The sequence below is a fragment of the Stenella coeruleoalba genome (assembly GCF_951394435.1).
Source record: "Stenella coeruleoalba genome assembly, chromosome: 14".
NCBI classification, from domain to species: Eukaryota; Metazoa; Chordata; class Mammalia; order Artiodactyla; family Delphinidae; genus Stenella; species Stenella coeruleoalba.
Genome location: NC_137160.1, coordinates 67,877,026 through 67,899,895, shown reverse-complemented (window position 1 = coordinate 67,899,895; position 22,870 = coordinate 67,877,026). Strand labels below are relative to the sequence as shown.

The following is a 22,870-nucleotide window of genomic DNA, read 5'->3' as shown; positions in this document are numbered from 1 at the left end:
TGATTATTTATTTTTGGCTGCATTGGGTCTTTGTTGCTGTGTGTGGTCTTTCTCTAGTTGCAGCGAGTAGGGGGCTACTCTTTGTTGCTGTACGTGGGCTTCTCATTGTGGTGGATTCTCTTGTTGCAGAGCACGGGCTCTAGGCGTGCAGGCTTCAGTAGTTGTGGCTCACGGGCTCTAGAGCGCAGGCTTGGTAGTTGTGGTGCACGGGCTTAGTTGCTCCACAGCATGTGGGATCTTCCCGGATCAGGCCTCGAACCCGTGTCTCCTGCATTGGCAGGCTGATTCTTAACCACTGCACCACCAGGGAAGCCCCCATTAGGGAGTTTTGATAGATGTATACACCTGTGAAACCAGCACCACAACCAACATTTTCATCACCCCTGAATGTTTCTTGTCCCTTGGCAGTCCATCCCTTCCTCTGCCCCAGCCCCAGACAATCCCTGCATTCTGTCACTGTAGATAACCTTTTATTTTCTAGAATTTTATATGAATGGAAACATGCATTATGTACCCTTTTTGGGGGGAGGGGAGTAAGTCTGGGTTATTTTATTCACTGTGTTGATTTTGGATTCATCTATGTTGTAGCGTGCATCAATGTTTTGTTGCTTTTTATGGCCAGGTAGTATTCCATTGTATGAATGCACCAGATTTTATTTATTCATTTACTTTGTTGATGGACGTTGGGTTGTTTCCACTTTTTGGCTATTACAAACAAAGCTGCTATGGCTATTTGAGTACAAGATTTGTGTGGAAAAATGTTTTCATTTCTCTTGTATAAATACCTAGGAGTAGAATGGCTGGGTCACCTGGTAGGTGTATGTTTTACTTTATAAGAAACTGCCGAACTGTTTTCCAGAGTGACTGTGGCACTTTGCATTCCTGAAAGCAGTGCATGAGAGTTCCCGTTGCTCCACGTTGTCACCAACGCTTCGTATTATCAGTCTTTTAATTTCAGCCATTCTAGTGGGTATGTAGCAGTATCTTGTGTTTACTTTGCATTTCTCTGATGACTAATGATGTTGAGCATCGTTTCATGTGCTTGTTTGTCATCCCTGTCTCTCCTTTGTGAAGTCTTTATTCAAATCCTTTGCCCGTTTTTAATTGGATTGTTTTGTGCTTCTGTTATTGAGTTTTAAGAGTTCTTTATATATTCCGGATAGTAGTCCTCAGTCTTCTTTTGAGTCTCACAGTAATTTTGGTGTCTTTGTAGTAAGACAAGGCCCAACTTTCATTTTAGTGTTTAAAACTGAACTCCTTCCAAAACAAACCTATTCTGTCATTCTTCCTCATCTCAGCTAATAGCATTTCTATCCTTGGAGTCATTCTTGACTCCTGTCTTTCTCCCCCGCCCACATCCAGCCCATCAACAATTTCTGCTGCTCTACCTTCAAATTATATTCAGAATCCAACCACTTTCACCACCTCTACCCTGTTCTCACCCACCCTCATTTATCCTCTGGGTTCTTGCAGGAGCCTCCTAACTGGTCTCCCTTCATCTTACCTCCCACTTCCTGCAACTCTCCCCCACCCCATCTTTTTCCAAGTGCAGCAGCCAGAACAATCCTGTTAAAACCTAAGTCCAACCCTCTTGCTACTCTGTGGAGAATTTCCCATTGACTTATGAGGGCTTGTAACCCTCCGTGGTTTGGCCTCCTGTCCCCTCTCTCCCTTTTCTCCTGCTGCGCTCCATCCCCTGTGCTCACTCTGTTCTTCAAACATTCCAGACCTGCCTCAGGCTTTTTGCACTTGCTGTTGTTCCCTCTGTCTGGAATAACTTTCTTCCTCCAGGCGTGACTCTCTCCCTTACTTCCCTTTACGTCTTTGTTTAAATATCTGTCACCTTCTGTTCAGTGTATATGTTTAATTTTGGATCACTTCCATTTGTTCCCCAGTTCCAAACACCAAACAAAATTAAAGATGTAATTATGCTCAAAAACAAGATAAACATATCTGTAAAAAAACAAATACAAAGCAGATTGATGCTGAAGCCACAGCCCCGCTCTGCTGTGAGTCTGGAAATAGGCGGTGGAGCTGGGAGCTCCGCTCTGCTGGGGCAGAGGGAACTAAAAGTAGCCCATGAGCCAGACTCACTGCTGAAAACAAGGTCTGGGCTGGGCTGCTCCAGCTATGGAAGGAGGCTAAAAACATCCAAGACAATTACTGCTCAGGGTGAAGTCTAGGGCGGCGGGAAGAAACAGACACAAGCTTGCAGCCCACTCATGGGCCAACATCACCTGGAGGCATGACTGAAGTTTACCCGTGTCACTGTGTGCGAGGGGTCCTGGTCTGTCAACACGAGACTTGTTCTAGGCTTGCAGATCCTGGGAGTAGTGACCACAAAACTGTGGGGGAGGGGTGGTACGGAGAAGACCTCCCCTCCCCAACCCTACCTCACCCCACTCCACGTCCTCCTGACCAACTCTGACCATATGAATTTACAAACCAAAATTCCAGAACACCTAAACTACTAAAGATAACCAGCAAAATCAACAGTGAGAGATTAATTTGTTCAGGATTAAATGAAAAGAGAGCCATCTGATACCAAGTGTAAAATGCATGTTTAGAATTATCAGAGATGAAAGGCATTACAGCTAAAAGAAAATATGAAACACAACAGGCAGAAAGGAAATATTAATAGGTAGGTATGAACAAAAACCTGTAAATGCTGGAAATGAAAAGTAAGCATCGAAATTTAAATCTTAATAAATGAAGCTCCACACTGGCCAAAGATGCAGATAGAATTAGTGAGTTGGAAGATATGCAGAATGCAGGAGGAGGAGTAGAAATGTTTTGACAGAGTACTTGGGCCACGTGGAGGGCAGACCTAAGCCTCCAACCCTGGTCTGATAGATGTTCTAGAGGAAGAGAGATGGGGCAGTGGCAGACAAGCACTGTTCAGAAAGATGAAGGCTGAGAATTTTCCAGAAGCAAAATAAGACATGAGTTTTCAGATTGAAAACACACACAGTGCTTTGTTTAACAAGGTGAATTAAAATAAACCCACAAGTCCACCCCTAGACATGTTGCAGTGAAATAGCCCAATGTAGGGATAAAACCAAAATCTCCCAAACCACCGAAAGAGAGAAGGCAGGTAATCTACCAAGGAGCAGCAGTTTTAAGGTAGTCTTTTTTTTCTGACCACATCCTACTTCATCACAAGCCTCGATCCTAAATGCTAAGGCAGTAGGTTATTGTTTATGCCCTTAAGCAGCCACAGATTGCCTCATTGAGCGGGAACTGGGACCTGTGTTCAAGTGGCCACCCTCTGCTACACACTGTATCTGAAGATGTACGAGCTGGGGTGTTTCTTGCCATATTTTATAGACACAGAACCTCGAGGCCCAGAGGGTCTAAATGACAATGACATGTTCAAGGCCATGGCTGTAAGAGACCGAGCTGAGGCTGTGACCCAGAGTCCGTGCTCTGTCCACCTCTCCTCAGGGTGGTAAGCCAGCTAAGCAGACGTCCTGGGCGATCTGGAATTATTTAGTTCTCCAGGCTAAGGTGTAAGTTAAAGTTCTCTTGCTGGGCTCCTATTGTGGCAGGTGATCTTTCTTGCCAGGGCTTCTGGCTGTGTGTCCGCTGCATCCTGGTGAAGGAGAAGGGAAGACTGGCTGGTTACCCTCCTGTGCCGACACACAGACTAAACACCTGGTGTAGTCCCTGCTTCTTTGGCCGCCTCCCAGTTTTGTTTTTTTTTTAAATGACCTATTTCCTTTATTAACTTGTTGCTGGACCAAGTTGGTACACTTACGATTTGCTATTATGTGTTACTTTTTTCTTCAGGTTGGGAAAGTTGACATAGATTGGTAGTTTTCTTCCTGCCAAGGTATTTTTGGTACCCTGTTGAATTTCACACGTTTAATTTTTTTACACCTTTCCCCTTCATTTAGACAAGGACCTAAGAGCTTTGGAGAGGTAGGAATTAGGTTTTTGCCACTCAGGGCTTTGGGAAAAATATCTGAAAGTAGACAGACATGCTAGGGAGATCATTGATTTATGGAGTGGGTAGAGTGTGCTTGAGATGGGGGTGCTATGGGTGGATTTCTTATGTAATAATGTCATCCGGTTTATGCTTTCTTAAGAAATCAAGGGATTGAGATGTGAAACAATATATAAGATACTTGGGTATTTATGAACAAGCCCAAGAAATAGTATTTCCCTCTCCTTTCCTGCAAAATGTGACCACCATCTTGAATTTGGTATTTTTACTTCCATTGCTACATCTGTCTTACACGGGTCCAGTGTTTGGCTGAATTATTGTGAATGCTTGCATATTCCTAGATTTGGACCTTTGGTTTGTGGAGGCAGAGGGTCATGAAGCTCAGTTTGTCCTTCTTAACTGGGAACCTATTTGATTCTGCTCTGCTCCCCACCCCCCATCACTTACCACTTCTGCAGTCTCTTGTTATCTACATCCCTGCCAAGCCTTCTCTTTTTCTCATTGTTTGTTTGTTTGTTTGTTTAAACTCAAGGTTAATCAAATAACTAAGAGGGTATCAGGACAGGCACCATTCTAAGCACTTGGATTAGATAAAACATGTTACTTTCTTTTCAGCACCAAGAAGGTAATGGGAATATATTTCATGTCTACTATGGCAGGGTGGTAAAGGCTACCCAGGTTTAAATCCCAGCTCTGCCACTGACTTGGGTGTGACCTTGAGCAAATCACTGAACCTCTTCTTGGTTTCCTCATCTATAAAACGAGAATACTAAGAATACCTCCCTCAAGCCTGTTAGGATCAAATGAGTTGACACCTATAAAACTAGGAAACCAGTGCCCAGAACATGGCAAGCACACAATAAGTGTTAGCGGCTATTATAATCACCGCTCTGGAAATTTAACATATGTTATCTCTAATCTTTATAACACCCTTATAATATCAGTTCACCGAACTGCATAGAGACTCTTGAAGACAGAGACCCACATCAAGTATAGTTTTTGGTATCAATTTTACACGCACACGCAATTTTACACATGGCCTTGCCCTCGCTTTGAAACACCGTAAATACAGGTTTCTTTGTATGTGAACTCAGAGTCCATCTGATTTCATTAGTTGGTAGCCTTGAACTTAAAACCTACAAAAACCTGTCCGTGAGCCTGACACCCAGGAACAGAGTAGTTCAGTGCTCCGGGAGCTTGTTCCTGCTCCCCTCCCCAGCATGGCAGTCACTCCCCTAGGGCCCTAAATGTTGGGGTGTGAGGGCAGTAACACGAAGCAAAGGGTCTCAATTAAAACCCAAAAGTCCAGAGAGCCTTTTTAACCATCCGTCTCTGGCATCAAATGCTGGGTGCTGTGCTGAACGTTCAAGGTACCCTATTGCTGATGAGCAGGGTGTAGGGAGTGGCGTTAACAAGGTTGGCCAGGCAGAGCAGACCCAGCCTGGGTTATGATCTCCCTGGTCCACTCTTTGAGAGAGAACTTTAATAGCAGATGTAATAAAGCACAGGTGGCATAATGAGGTGAGGAATGGGCAAGAAACTGTCCTAGCTTGTGCTAATAGTGTCTGAGACCTAGTATTGTCTCCAGGGAGCCCGAACCACAGCTCAGACATTATCTCATTAATCTTCCCAAAACCCCCATGGGGTAGGCAGGTGGCAGGCATTCCCCTTGCTCTCAGGATCAGAGAGAATGGGGCCCTTATATGACTCACCCAAGGTCGGGTGAGGGTGGCAAAGCGCAGCATATAATTTACTGCTTTTAACACTGTGGTTTCCTTTCCTCCCTAGCCCCCTGCCCCTGTTATTAACAGACTACACAGGACTATTTTAATCAGGCGATTTTCATCAAGTGACCCTTTCTGAAGCGCTCTGGTTTGGAAACTCACCAGTGCAGTTACAGAGAAGCGAGGATGGGATGGGCGTGAATCTGTAGCCTGTGGGTGTAGCTAGCGAGTCCTCGAGGAGCTTGAGGTGCCCTTCCCCTCCCCACGGGCTCTTGCCCCCATTCTGGATCTATCACTGGTGTCCTGCTTTCCTGCATTCTTGCGATAGGTTTCTTGCTTGGGTCCATGGTCTTGGGCATGGTGAATAGGAGTAGTTCTATTTCCACCTCACTCTGCTCTCACCAATCTCCTGTTGTTACTCTTTTCATGGTGACACTGCCCTGGCTAGAGCCCTTTCCCTCTTAGGCACTGTGCTCTAATACAGTCCCCTCACCCCCAACCTTGGAATCCTAATTTACCGAGTGCATTGGCTTGTGCCATCTAACTCGGGTGATGCAGGCGCTGTCCCTATTTTACACACGAGGAAACTGGACCTTGGGGCTGTGTTCTTTTCAACACGGCATAATTAGAGTCTTGCCCTACTCTTTTTTTTTTTCTTTTCTAACTTGCCCTTTATTTGCATTAACTCTTTCACTAGCAGCTTTGTTGAGATATAATTCACACACCATTCAATTCACCTATATGAAGTGTACAGTTTAGTGGGTTTTAGTATATTCACAGAGTTGTGGACCATCACCACAATCAATTTTAGAACATATAAATCATATCAAAAAACAAACCCTGTACCTTTTAGCTCCTACTTCCCTATCCTTTCATTCCTCAACCCTCCAGCCTTATGCAACCACTAATCTATTTTCTGTCTTTATAGATTTCCCTATGCCGGACTTTCATATGAATAGCGAATAGAAGATGTGGACTTTTGACTGGCTTCTTTCACTCAGCTTAATATTTTCCAGGCTTATCCACGTTGTAGCATGTATCAATATTGTTCCTTTGTGTAGCCAAATGATATTCCATTGTTTGGGTATACCACATTTTGTTTACTGATTCACCCGTTGATGGACATTTGGGTTATTTCCACTTTTTTGGCTGCTATGAATAATGTTACCATAAACTTTCAGGTACAAGTTTTTGTGTGGGGGCAGGGAGTGTATTTCTAGCAGATGGTGAAAGGATTTTTAGCTTTGTTTTTGTTTTGAGTGTTTTTCTCCATCTGTTTTGCGTGTGTCAAAGGAAGGAACCAAAACCATGGTGTAACTTCATAAAGTATTTCTTTGATCAGGTGGCCTCTGGCACAAGCTCATCGTGTCGGGATGACCGACGCTAGACTGCTGTCATCATCCATTAGGATGGTGTTTATTGTTGATTCCACACTGCTTGCCGGTTTATCATACTTTCCTCTCATGTTTTCTTGCTGAGCCCTTGCAGGCAGCCTGTGCTGCTTGGCCAGCACAGGCTCCCAGTGCCTGGCTGTCCTGTCCAGCACCCACGGAACGCTCTCTCCAGGGTGTGCTCAGCTGCTGGACCATTCTGTGGTGGCGTGTTGCTGTGGGGAGGAGCACATGTGTTTGCAGATGCGTGTCACTACCTAGTAATGCCGTTTGTTACTTTTAAACTGTGTTGTACATAGAGCTGATTTATATGAAAAAAGCCCTGATGAGCTTCAAATTTCCGTCACCTGTTGTGTCAGCAAATGCACATACATTTTAGGTTTTTTTTTTTTTTTTCAAATTACTGATCAAACAACAGTGGGTCTTAATTACCTTTTCTTGTCCAGTGTCCGGCACAGAGTCAGTGCTCAGCAAATATTGGTTTGGATGAATACTAGAATCCAAAAAAGGAAAGTCTCCAGCTACCCTTACTCTCTAAACCCATCAACTTTTAAGATTCTTTGTTTCCTTGCGGTTTTCGCCCATCTGCAGATGGTATTTTTAAATAGGTGTTGTTTTGCACATATGCTTTTCTTAAAATTTCATACATGGTACTTTTTATACCATGTTATCTTCATCATTATCCTCTTATAATTATATAATATCCCCTAAATTATGCACATTGTTTTGTTTGATTATATAGTCTTTGGGAAGACTTTTTTTTTTTTTTCTTTCACATTTTCATAGTTTGGAGAAGGACTGCTTGAAGATTTTATCATGGAAAGTTACTTCTTTGTTTTATTTATTTATTTCGTTTGTTTTTGACTTAGTTTTAGGTTACTTCCTCAGGATCTGCTCTAAAAATGGAATTATGGGAGAAAGAAAGTCATAGGATCTTGGGTTTGTTGCATATTGATAGACAGATTACCCCAAACTGAGCCAATTTGCAGCGTGGCCAGTCAGGTGTGTCCACATACACCCAGCAGCCCATACACCCAGTAGCATTGAGTTACGTTGGTGATTTTACTGTGCATTCATCAGCAACAAGGTTGATGGTCTTTCTGTTTTCTTACTATAAACTATTTATATATATCCCATAACTGTCACTTCATTCCTTTCTGTTACTGATAATACGGAGAAGTTTTAAGAATATATTGCTCTTTCCGCCTCCTTTGTCACTGTCTAGCTTGTTAATTGTCCTAAAGGACTTCCCTTAACTCGAGTTGCCTCACTGATTCTCAGAATAACTTATGGACGGCCAAACTGAGCTTTTCTCTGCATTGCTATCCACCTGTCCCGACAGAATTTATTGAGTCCTTTCTGCATCCTTATGTTGTCCTGGTTTGCATCATAAGATCTTTTAATATTTTAAATATGTTTTTGGAATTTCTTTTCCACTTGTTTTATTTTTCTAGTTCCAGACTGGCATCATGTAGTTTTATTGATTTTGTGGTTTTATAGTATTCTTTTTAAATCTGGAAGAATGAGAAGCCTTCTTTACCCTTTCCCCTCCAACATATTTCTTCTTGATTTAATAACTGTTTTGTGTGCACAAGCACCAAATCCTTACCTTTTTATAATAAGAACAATCAAGTGTCCTTTATGATGTTGCCTTGTAATTTAAAATAAAACTATGTCTGTGAATTTCTATGTAGAGCTCAATACTTGTCATCTGGTAGCTGTATGTGTCACTTTGAGTCATTTAAAGAATAGATTTAGAATTAAATTTTGCTTAACATTTTCAGATGGTTTCCTATCAGCTATTGGATACTTTTTTTTTTTTTTTTTTTACAAAACGTAACCTATGAAACATCTCCTTACCTACTTGGAATTGGAAGTTCTAAGTGAAGGTCTGTAAAGTCAGACATGCGATATACACAGGGCCGTATCTAAGTTTCAACATGATTATCTGACAAAATGCAATTCAGGGGATGGGAGATATTCAGGTGAGAAGGTAGATTTGAAATACTTGCTGCTTTGCCCAGATTCCGACAGGCAACTTCTCAGTTGTTCTTTTGGTACCAAGAACAAGAGGAACCAAACAGGGTAGAGGCTGTTCTTGGTTTTTCTCTAAAAAGTGACACCCACTGCAGAAGACAGTGTTTGGAAGACCAGACCCCTCAGCGAAGAAATGCCGGTTTTAATCCTCACGCAATTCCCATTTGGAAGTTTCCAACAAACAGCAGCAACAGCCAGCTCCTTTTCTGTGTCTGGGGTCCTTTCCGTTCCCATTGCTATGACAACGGGGGGAAAAAACTGTGTTCGGGTACCTCTGGATTCTAGATCCAGAAAAAGGCTCAGGCTGTTTGTTCAAAGAGCAAAAGAGAGTTGTCTGTTTCCTTGTACATAGAAGAGAAAAAATAATCCTTATGATTCAAGAGAAAAATGGGTGGAGCTGTCCTTTTCCATTCTTTCACATAAATTATAAGTCTTGATTCCAGCCACCACACCTTTTAAGAAAAGGTCCAGGGCTGTTGTTTCATGTGAAACTCTGTACCACAGTGACACCCTACCCTGGTCTGCGGCGGCAAAAGGACAAAAGGAAGGAAGTTTCCCTTTTAAATCCCCAGGAATTTTTTGATGAGATAATATTACAGAGTAAAATGTCTCTCCTCCTATTCGTTCCGTGTTTGGCTCCAGTGTAACAGTAACCCACTTAGAAGCAGGCGGCCCTTTTGAAGTTATTTTAAAGTTCCAGCAGAGTGTGGAGATATTGTAGCCTTGGATAAGAGCACCACCAGCCCCGGTTTCAGTTTTGCCCTTTCAGGCGTGTGGAAAGTGCCCCAGTATATCTCCAGGATTTTGTACTGAAAGCTTCTTAAAGAGCTGGTCTTGGTTTCAAAGCTTGGCTTGATGTCCTGTACCCAAGGGAACGTAGTTCTGTTTCTCCAGATACTTAACCTTGTCTGACATAGTCTTTTGGCTTTGAAGTTCCCGTAGAGTCTTTGTCCATTAACAAAACAGTGAAATCATGATAGCCAACCTCATTGGGCTCCGAGAAATTTGAAGAAGGTCCATCTTCATGTTTCAGCGTAAAACCAGATGCTCGATACCTGGCACTGATGGTGGCCAGGACGCTGCCCTGCTTATTGTTAGCCATTTTGCCCGAGCAGCTCCTTGTTTGGAAATGCAAGGAGGATGTTCAGCACCCCTTGTAGAGGTTATAGGATCTGTCTGTGTCTGGGAGAAAACTGGGGCTCCCTAGAACAACCACCCTGGTTGTTGTGTCTGCCACCTCTGTAACTCCCAAATCCACATCACACTCTGGTGCCCCCGGAAGTTATTTGGCTTATGGGGGTGGTGAGGGCTGCTGGTTCCTTCTTCACCATTCTCCCTGAATCATCCATGTGCTGTGTTCCAGCTGTCCCCAGCCCAGGGCCTGGGGGCTCCCGAGCGTCAGCTCAGGGCCTGGGGGCTCCCAAGCGTCGTCCCAGGCAGTCCTCCAAGTCCATAGTCCTGTGCAGGTTGCCTGTTGGGGTCTCTCTTTGGCCTGATGGAATGCTTCCCTGCAGGACCCAGAGAATCTGCTGGAACACCTGAGGAAGGGGACATTTGTCCAGCAGTGCCTACGAAGATCTTAACCAAAATAAAGCACGTATACGTTTACAGAAAGGAAAGAGTACTTCATGGCTTTTAATTAAAAGAGCGTTCCTCTGGTGTACCCTTTGCCATCCCTGATTGCTATTCTCAGAGGCAACTACTTTCAATTATTTAGTGGTTTCTTCTGCCGTTCACCTCTGGGAATATTTCTAAATTTCTGTCAATAATTTCTAAACCTGCTTATACTGCCTCATATTTTTAGCCCATTTATACATTTTTCAACTTCCTACTCTGGAAGATGGCGATTTTGTTCTCTTAACCCCCTCATCCCTTCCCCTGCCCGGCCTTTCCACCTCCCCACCCCCATACACAAATTTCCCATCTCTGCATTTTCCCAATGTAGTTATATCACAATCAATGTTTAGATAAGGATTTACGTTATTATGGCTGTCACTGTTGCCAGCCAGGCCATGCATGCCATACCCTGCTTATGGTTTACAATTCTGGTGTGACTTTTTGGTTTTTTTCTGGAGTTAATAACTGTCGCCCCCACCCCATTACTTTAGTTTGCTATCTGATTATCACATTTCATTCTCCTGTTCGGGACTGTAACACTTCTCAACACTGTCAGTCCCACTGGGTGATGACTCAGGTTGTTGTTTGTTTGCTTATTTGGGGAGCTCTCCTGCAGCCCTCATCCTTCTGACCCTATCTGGGCTGGTCGCCTGGCAGGCTGGTGGCATAGCTGTCCTCCTGGGATTTCCCTCTATTTTTCTTCTCTGTTGGATTCTCTGTGCCCTGGATCCCATGCCTGCCTCTTCCTCGGTTTATTCCCTTGTTTTCTCGGAGCTGACAGCAGCTTCTGAGGTCAGACAGGGGCCGGAAATTTTGAGGTTTTGCTTTTTAGGGGAGGAATCCTCTATTCCTCTTCCCCCTCTATCACCCTCATAAAGCACTGTTGTGGGCCTGCCTTAGTAAGGGCAGCGGCATTGTGTTTTCTGCACATGGAGAGTGTTACCTGCCTCTGCAAGCCCAGCTGCTGAGACCAAGAAGGAACAGCCTTTGCTCCTGTGCCATTCCCAGTAAATCTTGAGATTGCCGGTAAAGTCCTGGGAATGTGTTTGGTGACTTCGGGATCAATGACTCTAGGAGCCGGATCTTTTATTAAAGTTCCGGCAGCAATTTGTTGAAATCCTGATCTCTTTGTCTTGTTCCCTCAGTTAGCCGAACAGAGACGCAAATGGCTTCCCCAAACAGAGCTGAGATGCGGCAGCAGGCCTGTCTCCAGGCTGAGGGCTGGAGACACCCAGCGGTCATTTATTGAGCACCTATTGGGCACAAGGCTCTGGGTGGGGTGAAAGGGGACCTCTGGGAAAGACTCCTTGTAGGAGCAGGTAGGTACCCATCCCAGAGGAGAGGCTGAGGGAACTGTGCTAAGCACCATGTAAAGCATTTGGGAATGTAGAGGTGGAAGCAACTAGCTATACTGGTGCCTTCAAGAAAGCTCCATGGAAGGGCTGACGTTTAAACTGGTCTTGAAGGACAGAGAATTCTAGGCAAATGCATGAAGGGCAAGCAAACGTGATATGTCAAGAGAAAGTGAAGAAGGAGAGGGCTTTCCCACTGATTGAGCGTCTACCATGCAACTAAGATTATATATTTTATCTCATTTAATCTGCACAGCACCCTGTTGAAGTGGATGGTACTGTCCCCATTTTACAGATGAGAAAATAGAGGTTTATAGAAATCGAGTCATCTGCTCAAGGAGGTATGCCTCATAAGAGGCAGGTTTCAAAACATGGTTACATGATTCCAAAGCTCTCATCCTCTCCATCCCCCAAACACCCCTCAGAACAAAATCAGGAGTAAGACAGCCAGAGGCACCGCTTCTTAATGTCAAACCTCCCGATAGAGGACTAACTGGGAATTTGCCTTCGATTGACTTAAGCCAGGGTGTTGACATCCTGAAGTTATTCTGAGAGCACAAGACCAAAGTTATAACTCAGGACATATCTTCTGTTAAATCCTCACACTTTAGTGTGGCTTGTTAATTATTGGCATTTTTCTTCTCTGGACCCGCCCCAGGAGTTTTGCTTATCTTCTCATTTCAGGCTGTCGTCCTTCTCCTTCAGTATTCTCTGTCCAGTGAGTTTTTGTCAAGTTTTGTCAAACCCATTCTAGGTTTCTGAGTTTATTTGGTTTTCCCTTTATGTTTTCATTAGTAGTTCTTTCTGACAATCCTGAGTTCTTATACACAATTTAGCCATTTTTTTTCTTCCAGTTTTGACATACAGCACTGCATAAGTTTAGGATGTAGAGCATAATGATTTGACTTACATACATCATGAAGTAATTATCACAAGAAGTCTAGTGAACATCCATCATCTCATACAGATACAACATTAAAGAGAGAAAAATATATTTTTTCCTTGTGATGAGAACTCAGGATTTACTCTCTTAACCATTCATATGTAACATACAGCAGTGTTCATTATATTTATCATGATGTACATTACATCCCTGGTACTTATTTATCTTATGTCCTGGAAATTTGTACCTTCTGACTACCTTCATCCAGTTCTCCCCACCCCCAATTCAGCCATTTTTAACCTTCTTAAAAATATGAAGGCAAAAACTTCTTAAATTTCAAACATCTGATCAGGTAAACCCCACACACCCAAACATTTTAAGAAAATAAACTCAGAAATTCCTATAATTGTTAAATGCTTATATGCCACATTAAGTTCAAAGTTAACATGCTTGAACATCATTCATTGAAATCTCCTAAGATTAATTTTGCACACACAGGTCTTATGTGTAGTCACTGCCTATATGTCACTGGCTGGTGTCAGCATGTACGAATTCACAAGCGTGGTTTTCATGTGATGACTGTCTGGCAGCAATGTATCACTGAATATTTAGAATATATGTGTTTCATATGTTGGAGGTCCTCATTCTCCGTAGATGACTGTGATCCAGAAAAGGACTTTGGGATCTTTTTAAGTTAAGGGCTACTATTTCTCAGTAGACAGTAGAAAGATTTGGTTGGGGCTTTATCTTGAAACGTGGAACACAAAATAAGTTTGTATTTGAATTTAACAAGTTAAATTATAATTGCAACTTTGTTCTGATTTCTGAGAACAAAGAGCAAATCCCCTGTTGGCAGTGTTGGGATATTTCCAGCAAAACTGTCTGAGAATATGGATGTGACATCCTTCTCTTATGTTTGACTCCAGCGGCAGGATCACCCAAAGTCATTTTTCCAAAAATGTTAGAGAACTCTCTCTTTTCCCAAAGTTCTGTCTTAATCCTTTGATCATTCTCCATGGAAGCCCCCATGTGGATTTCTTCTTTAATCCTTAGCTAGATTGTTTGCCATTTGCTTTGAGTGGATCCTGTTGTTGACTAATATGACTTTGGTGGACTCTGTTATATTTGCATCATTGGCTGATTTGCGGTTCTAGTTTGCAATTTATCGCCATGGTCTAGTCACTCTGTCGTCTGATAGACCAATTAGCAAGAGGTTGCTGTAAGGATTAAACAAGGTAAAATACATAAACAGAGTAATATAGTTGATGCTCAGTTAACAAGAAAGCCGTCTCCTTCACTTTCCCCAGATTTGGCATATTCGTTTGCATTTTATGCCTTTGCCTAGAGTATTCCATCCTTTGACACAGGTCAGTTTATGAGTGAATATTTTCATGTTATGGCTTCCCTATAAAACATTCTGCTGAGCCCTTGGGAAAAGAGAACCCCAGGGCGTAAATGTTTGGAGACCTAGGGTGGCGGGCATTTTTGGAAGCTGATGCTGTCATCAGGGGCGAGCTGAAAGAGACCTGAATTGTACAATATTGGCAGGTGAGTCAGAGAGGCCAGTTACACTTGAGACGTAGCTGAGGTTGAATTCACAACCCCAGTAGTTTGGACCTCTGGAGATACAGACTGGAATAAGGAACTCAGAAGAGAAGAAACTCCGGAGTGGAGCTGGGAAGGGGGAGGATGGTGAGGTCGGTTTTGGATGCTCTGAGATGTGATTTTGGTGGCCCTTTACCCTCCCTGGGAAAATAAACCACCCACGCCAACCGATTACACCCACCAGCACTTGAGAAAAAATTCCTTTTGGTTTTTAAATCTTTGATCCCCGTGCAGAAGTCAACACCCTTGACAGGGCTGACACTTTGAGCTGCTCACAGGCACCTCAGTGACAGCGGATGCTTTGAAAAGGAGTCTTGGGGCCAAGGAGGGGGAGGGCCCCACATGGGGTGCGGCCCAGGGTGCCAGGGGGACCTCAGCGTGTGTGAGGCTCACACAGTTGGGATTTCCAAGTGCTTCGGACGCCCTCTTGCCATGCCTCCCCTGGCCACGTGTCCTGCTCCACAGCTCGAGCCTCAGCCTGGTCTGCTAAGGGCCTCAGCTTCTACTCCTGCTTCTGTTGCTCTGGGTTCACAGGCACGCCCTCCTCCTCCTCCCGCCCTCCCAGGCCCCCCCTTCTCTCCAGCCGCCCCCCACCGTCCCTCCATCTCCTCCCACTGCAGCCTTTGCTCTTCGCATCACGCGTGTCAGCGTTTGGCTCGGATCACATCTACTTCAGGTTCGTTTCTTCTCACGCGCGTACCTGTGCTCTCCCTAACTTGGCATTTCTCGGAGTGTGTCCCATGAAACAGTGTGAGCATATTAAACACAAAATGGGTTGATCATCAACGGGTAGGAAATGCTGGTTTTAGCAAAGGTTAAAACCCTTTTAAGTTATTTAAACCTTAGGCCTCTGCAGAGCTTTAATTTCCAAATGTAGATCCCGAATCCCTATGTCCTATTCCTCAGCATTAGTTGCGTGTGCAGGAACCCATTTATCATCGTGCAGGGCTAGTATTCTGCAGGACACAGTTTCCCGAAGGGCTCTGGTGGTTGGCTTAGGCTCAGGAAGTGTGGAAACCACATCGTCCTACACTGTGGATTCCCATGTTGGCTGAGGACAGTCATTTCTGAGTAAACTCTTAGGACGTTTTTTTTTTTTTAATGTTTATTTATTTATTTATAATTTATTTTGGCTGCACTGGCTCTTAGTTGCGGCACGCAGGATCTTTTAGTTGCAGCGTGTGTGCGGAATCTAGTTCCCCAACCAGGGATCGAACCTGGGCCCCCTGCATTGGGAGCGTGGAGTCTTACCCACTGGACCACCAGGGAAGTCCCTGACTCTTGGGACTTTTTTTAAAAACTTATTTATTGTGGTAAAATTGATACAGAATTTACCACTTAAGCCATTTTAAAGTATAAAATTCAGAGGCATTTGGTACATTCACAATGGTCACCCATCTGTTACTATCATCTGATGCCAGAACATTTTTATCACCGTAAAAGGTCTCCTGTACCTATTAAGCAGTCACTCTCCGTTTCCCCCTCCCCCAGGCAGGCATCCACTAATCTGCTGCTGTCTGTTTCTATGGATTTGCCTGTTGTGGATATTTCATATCAGTGGAATTATACAATATATGGCCTTTTACATCTGGCTTCCTTCTTCAGTAAAGTTTTAATACAAAGTCTTAGACCTGCATGATTCCTCTGCTTCCCTCGACGCAGCTCTCTATCACTGACCAAACCCTATATAGGTGTAAGTAACAAAAAGCACCTTTCCCTCTGGAAACCTCCAAGGCACATGGCCAGGTTAAAAATATCACGGAACACTGTAGAAAAGTGTCAGTAGAGGGGCTACCATTGACGTGACTTGACCTGGGATTCAGGAAGCTGACTTGAGCCCGGCTGGGAGCCACTTCCTGGAGGGTCAGAAGTACCTGGCTCTTGGCAGGACTGGCTTATTGCCCTTGCCCATCCTCTCCAGTTGGAGATCTGCATTTCAAGCCACTCATCATTTAATAACCATCGAACATCCTAGAGTGGGCTGAGTTTTTCAGGGGCAGCTGGAGGGAGGCTGTGCCATCCACTGCACTGCAGGACCCTCCTTGGTCCTTTGGGCAGACTCTTCGAGCCTGAGGGCTGGTGCAAAAATCATATGTCGCAGGCTTCCCCATCTCAGGTCCTGCAATTCCCAGGGCAGGGTTATCCTGTGCCTGCTACGAAGACAGCTGCCGGCCACCCCTTGAGCTTGCGGCGCTCACCCTTCCTTGTGGGTCCATCGACTTGCCAAGGATCTCTGCCCTCTGGGCTGCTCCCTCCCCTCCTCCGCTCACTCATCCTCTCCAGTCCAGGGCCACCATTGCCAGAAGGTGCAACCCGCCTGCCTCAAATTACTGTTCTTGGTGCGCCGCTTTTCCAAAGAACCTGTGGTGCTGTCCTGGTGTCCACATGCCTTCCTGATTTTTGAGCCTGTCTCTCTCTTCTTGGTGTCGACTGTGTCCCTCCATGCTGCTCAGGTAGCCTCTCTTCTCCCCCTAAATCCCTCAGCTCCTCGTCCCCGGGTGTGGATGGCCGCCCGTCCTCTCCCCTGCCCCGGACCCGTCCAGCTCTCCCTTTGAAGCTCAGCTCAAGGCTCAGCTGCAGCTCTGGCCACCTGCACCAAACTCACATTACACTCCCACACCACCCAGTTCAGAGCTGGCAGGCAGCCTTTCTTTACAGAGATTTGTACCTCTTAGTCTTTTCTCCCCAGTCAGGTGACCAGCTCTCAGAAGAAGGGACAAGAAAGTTAAGCAAGTGGAGTTGGAAGGTACTGGACTGTGAATTCAAGGGCCAGGCCACCCCAGGGGCAGCCACTTGCTGGCTGTGTTGTCTTGGAAAAGCTATTTATCTTGAACTTCTCATCCTAAAATGAGTGGGGGATAAGGAGGTTGTATTAGTTTCCTATTTGCTACTATAACAAGTTACTACAAACTTAGTGGCTTAAAGCAACACAAACGTAATCTCTCATAGTTCTGGAGGTCAGAAGTCAAAAATGGGTCAGCAGGGCTACGTTCCTTGTGGAGGGTCTAGAGAGAATCCTTGTCTTTTCCAGCTTCTGGAGGCGGGCCGCCTGCATTCCTTGGCTCATGGCTCCCACCTCCATCTTCTGAGCACATCACTCCAACCCCTGCTTCTCTGGTCACATCTCTTCTGTTTCCACGATTCCCTTTTTTCCTTGTAAGGACCTTTGCAATTACATTGGGCTTACCCAGGTAATCCAGGATATCAAGCTTAATCACGTCTATAAAGTTTCTGGTGCCTTGTAAGGTAACGTATTCACAGGTTCTGGGGATTAGGACATAGATGTCTCATGGGCCATTATTCTGGCTAACACAGTGGATTCTTCAGTCTCTTGTATCTCTAATATGCCATGACTCTAAAGACATATTTCTTCCAGCTATTTAAAGAGTTTAGCACCGTGCTAGACTCCTTCACGTCTCGGTAGGTTAGGTTTATCCACAAGGACTTCCTCTTCTCAGATGGTTATTAGGGATTCTGGGGTCTGATAAAACTCAATACTAGAACTGTGAGCGCAAGCCGTAGTACCATTCTGTGTTCAGGCTTCCACTAAATGCACTTTTACTAGTAAAAATTTGACAGTGCTCTCCTACCTATCTTTGATTTTGTGTTTTGCAAATTTTGAAGAAACCTCAAAGAATTTCGTCTATTTTCCAGTAACCAGGGGTAGCCTTTAAACAGCCTGTTAATTATCCTGGTGATTCCGCTGTATGTCTAATGGTCTCTCCATAAATTCCTGAATGTGTTTCGAGGTCCTCTTGCATCAGTTGAAGTAGATGTGTTGTTAAGGTCTGGAAGCCAAATAGTTTTGGATGCTAACCTAGCTCGTCTCCTCTGTAGCTGCCACTGAATGTTATGGTATTTCACAGCCATCTAGACCGGGATTTATGTGGGAGTTACGCTCTCTCTCTTTTCCTACATCCCATTGGGTGGTGTCCACCTTAGGTAACCACTGCTTACAAAGCAGTGAGAAAGCATCTGTGAAGTCTATTTGTAGTGGCTCTACTGTGTTCTCCCCAGGGCTCAGCTCATTGTACTGAAATAGGATCCACTCAATGGGTTGAAAAATGCATCCCGCCCATATGACTTTAAGTTTTGAAGTTGTTTTTGACTGTTGAGTCTGAGACGTGCACACCGGGAGTCAAGCAGGTCTGCAGCCTGCCTACTGAAGTTTTCTTTCCATTTGTTTCCTAGATGCACCCACTGGGCCTGTGTAATAACAATGATGAAGAGGACTTGTATGAATATGGCTGGGTAGGAGTGGTGAAGCTGGAACAACCAGAACTGGACCCGAAACCATGCCTCACTGTCCTCGGCAAGGTAAGCACGAGGCCCTCTGAATTGCTCCCGTTTTGATTGGTGTTCTCCACACCCTTATTTCCCCAATTCCTCAAACAGCCGGTTACAGAGAAGAGCCTTGCTGACACAGCACTCTTTCCTGGCTGAAGTCATGGCTTGGAGCAGCCCCCCATGGTACCCAGAAGCTTGGACTCTGATGGCAGCTGCCAGCCTCAGAGTGGGCTCCACCCTGCCCACTGTGTGGCCTTGGGCAGGCCACTTCCCCTTGAGGAGTCTCAGTTTCTTCTCTGTGAACTGGGTTGATAATAGAGATTCACCATCCCTATCTTACACCCTTGGGGCCAGATATTTCAGAATTCTGAGATTTGGGGCATTTAGAAAGGTATTAAGATGCACATATTTTGTATTAAGGAACTCCCAGGAGACGTGGGGCCGTCCTCAGGAACGAAACACATGCATATTTGTGTAGCAAACTACATGGATATTCACATTAAGTGGGACAACTAAAATCTAAATAGCCCCGTGTTAGTTCAGGGCAGCTGTGCCTCCAAATGAGTTCAGGGCCATTAAGTTTCGCTGCCAAGTAAGTTCTGAATAGACTCTGGGGTTGTAGAGCTTTTTCAGTTTCAGAATGGCAGATAGCAGTTGTGGTCCTGTATTAGACCTTACCTCATAGGATGGTTAGCAGGTGAGATGAGATACAAACGTCTAGCAGAGAAAGCTCTCCAGAAATGTTCACTGCCATTGGCTATTGATATTCCGTTTAGAAGTACTAAAAAAAAAAAAACTTTCTTAGCCTTAAGGGTCAGCATTACCTCTGGCTGCAGTATAAGATAAAAGACAGAAATACATTTACTTTGGAAAACCATCTGTCAATGATCTTAAAATATGACAGATAACAACCTGTTTTGGTTTTTTTTTAATTATTTATTTTTGGCTGCATTGGGTCTTTGTTGCCGCGCGCAGGCTTTCTCTAGTTGCAGTGAGCGGGAGCTGCTCTTCGTTATGGTGCGCGGGCTTCTCACTGTGGTTGCTTCTTTTGTTGCGGAGCACCGGCTCTAGGCGTGAGCTTCAGTAGTTGCAGCACGCGGGCTCAGTAGTTGTGGCACACGGGCTTAGTTGCACCGCAACATGTGGGATCTTCTTGGACCAGGGCTTGAACCCGTGTCCCCTACATTGGCAGGTGGATTCTTAACCACTGTGCCACCAGGGAAGTCCCAACAACCTGTTTTAAACTGGATCATTTTGTTAAAGGGAAAGGTTTGGAGAAAGTTGTTAGAATTTTGGTTGGAGAAAAGGTAGTATATCCTAAGGGTAGTGTTATTGCTTGGGAATTTTTTATATTCTCAGAAGCTGCTGTTCTAAGTATCATGGGGAGACAGCTGGGGGGAAAACAGTCCTGGTTCTGACCTCTTGAGGAGATTCAGGCCAGAGAAGAGGTGGTTTTGATGTAGGGAGCCTTTCCCACAGTCAAAGCTGTCCCAGCCGGTGTCTCCTGAAAGGCTTCTGGCCCAGGAGACCCTCATGGATCTAATCTGTGATGTTTGTGTCCCACTTGTCTTCTGAGTAGCTTCCGACCACTTGTCAAGTTCCCCTGCCCTTTTATAGAAGGAGAAGAAAAAAAAAAACAAAACCACAGGGACTATTACCTATTTGGTTTATAATTCCCGAAGGTGAATCAATGTGTTTTAGGCAGCCCAGGCCCCGATACTTCATCGTTTAAATAGTTGGCCAGAGCTGCCTAATGATGCTCGGAGAGCAGTGACCCCCTTGAGAATACGTTAGTGTTTTCCTAGGAGAAATGCCAGCTCCATCCAAAGATTAGGAACAGTGCTTTCCTTGTAGGTAGCACTCTCCTAATAGAATATTTTCTCCTGTACTTAAGCTGCTGCTGTGCAGGGCTCAGCAGCTCAGCTTCATTTTGTTTGCCCCACTCCAGTGGGTCTCCACCTACGCGTCTGTCATGTCTGTAAATGGGTTGGAACAGGGCCCCTCGGAGACACCCCATGTTCTCCCATGGCCTAGTGGTGATGAAGTCCCTCAGAGAACCCAACTGCTCCTCCTCCGCCTGGGACAACCATGTAGTGGTTTGACTTGAAGAGTTCTGTATGGTTTGGCCTGCCGGCCTGTGAAGCCACAGGGAATAAAAACCCTCGACATATATTGCCTCATTAAGTATTTCTTGAGTTTATTCATTCACCAAGTATTTATTGAATGCAGGGGCCCAGGAGCTAAGCGCACGGTTGTACCTGCTAACAAGCAGCACCCCACTCCATGTTTCTCCGTGTTGGGAGAAACATGTTTCTGTTTGGAGAGGCTGTGGTGGTGGCCAGGTCATATTTGCATGTGGTTAATTACTGAAATTTGGCTTAACACCTGAATAAAATCATTAGCCAACGCGCTTGGGCCAGACAAAGCAAGACGGTTTAGCGTTTGCTTAAAACCTGGGTTGGTACAGGAGGTACAAAGAGTCAGGCATCTCTCCCTCTCCCTCTCCCTCTCCCTCTCCCTCTCGCTCTCCCTCTCCCTCTCCCTCTCCCTCTCCTTCCTCTTCCTCTTTCTCCCTCCCTCTCTTCTGCTCTCTCACCTTGTTCTTAAGTGTAGTTGTTTTCAGCTTCAATTTTATTAACTTCGCTAACTGTTTTCTTTCTTTCTGAGCCCCCAAGTGCAGTGGCAAGAGGCTAGGGTAGGAAGAGCAAAGTGGTCCTCATGGGTGGCCTGCTCACCTGCAGACACACAACATGGTTTTCTACCCTTTCTTTGCCCTTAGTGGTGAAGGCAAGAAGGAGGTGGGCAGCTAAGAGAAGCACAAAAGGAAGACGCTACAGCCAGGTCCCCGTGGGGGTGGGGGAGGGACTCCTCCGTGTAGATGTTGAGACTTGTTGAAAACCATAGACCGGGGTGGGGGGTGGGGGTGCTGTCGGGCGTTTGGAGGAGCCTGGGGGAGAAGGGGGAGGGGCAGACGCAGACCCCTCTCCCTCCCCCATCACCTACCCCCATCACCCACCTGCCCACAGAAAGTGCCATGGGGTGAAATGTGGAAAATAACAGAGGAATGTCCTAAATTAAGAAAACGTAAATGCCTCTCCAGGAGTTCAAATAAAGTTTCATTTTAAAAGGGAAAGACATAAACTCATCACCTCCGTTTATTACTAAGTGCTTTTGAACTCCAAAAAAGGAACACTATAAACTCATGAGAGAAAAATGATTTATGATCCCCGCCTTATAATCTTTTTGATTCTGGAGGAGGCAGGGCAGACAGTCAGATCAGCTAGGGGGGCAGAGTTGGGGTGGGGGTGAGCTCCCCCAGAACGTAGCAGGCCAGGGCACCAGGCCAGGCCCCGGGCAAATCCCTTCCGCTTTCTGGGCCTTTCTTTTCCACTTCATGTGAAGAGGCTGTTCTGGGCTCCTTGATTGTCTAACATTTTGAACTTCTGTATCATATTAAAAATCTCCCCTTGACATTCTAGTTTTTGGGGATTTCTAGGTGCGGCCTTGAAAGTCTCTGTTAACCTGCAACAGTTTACGTCCTCGGAAATTGAAACAGAAAAAAATAGACGTTACTGAGCAGCTTGTTATTGAAAGTAAGGGTCTTAAACCATCCGCAAAGTGCAGGAGTCTGTGTTTATGCCCCAGGCATTTTAACCCTTCAGTTCAAACAGTGTTTATTATTTAAGCATCTTACGGGATTGGTAAGACATTGGAAGGTTGACTTTAATAGCCGTGGTTCTTATGACTCTTCCACCTCATGGAGAGCCTCGTGGCAGGGAACACACAAGACGTGCTCAGATCTAACACAGCCCGCCTGGCCCAGATTCACCAAACATGGAAGAAAACCAGCCTCTCTCCCTCACACCCCACGCTGGAGTGGACTCGTAGGGATGGTTTTAAAGGGCAGGGTGGACAACAGGCATGATATTGGCTCTTGCCAGTCCTTAGGAGGAGAGCAGAAAGTTAGTAGAAAGACAAGAAAAACAAGGGATTTAGGTCAAAGAGATGCAGCTCTGGCTGAGTGACCT

The 22,870-nt window shown here is 45.0% G+C and overlaps 1 protein-coding gene across 1 annotated transcript in view; it reads left to right on the top strand.

Annotated features, from left to right (window-relative positions):
* ZNRF3 (zinc and ring finger 3) overlaps window positions 1-22,870 on the top strand; it is a 148,555-nt gene that overhangs the window by 72,040 nt on the left and 53,645 nt on the right. Inside the window, exon 2 of the mRNA XM_079943387.1 lies at window positions 18,747-18,872. Within this exon, the coding sequence (XP_079799513.1) occupies window positions 18,747-18,872 (126 nt within the window). The remainder of the gene's footprint in view (window positions 1-18,746; window positions 18,873-22,870) is intronic.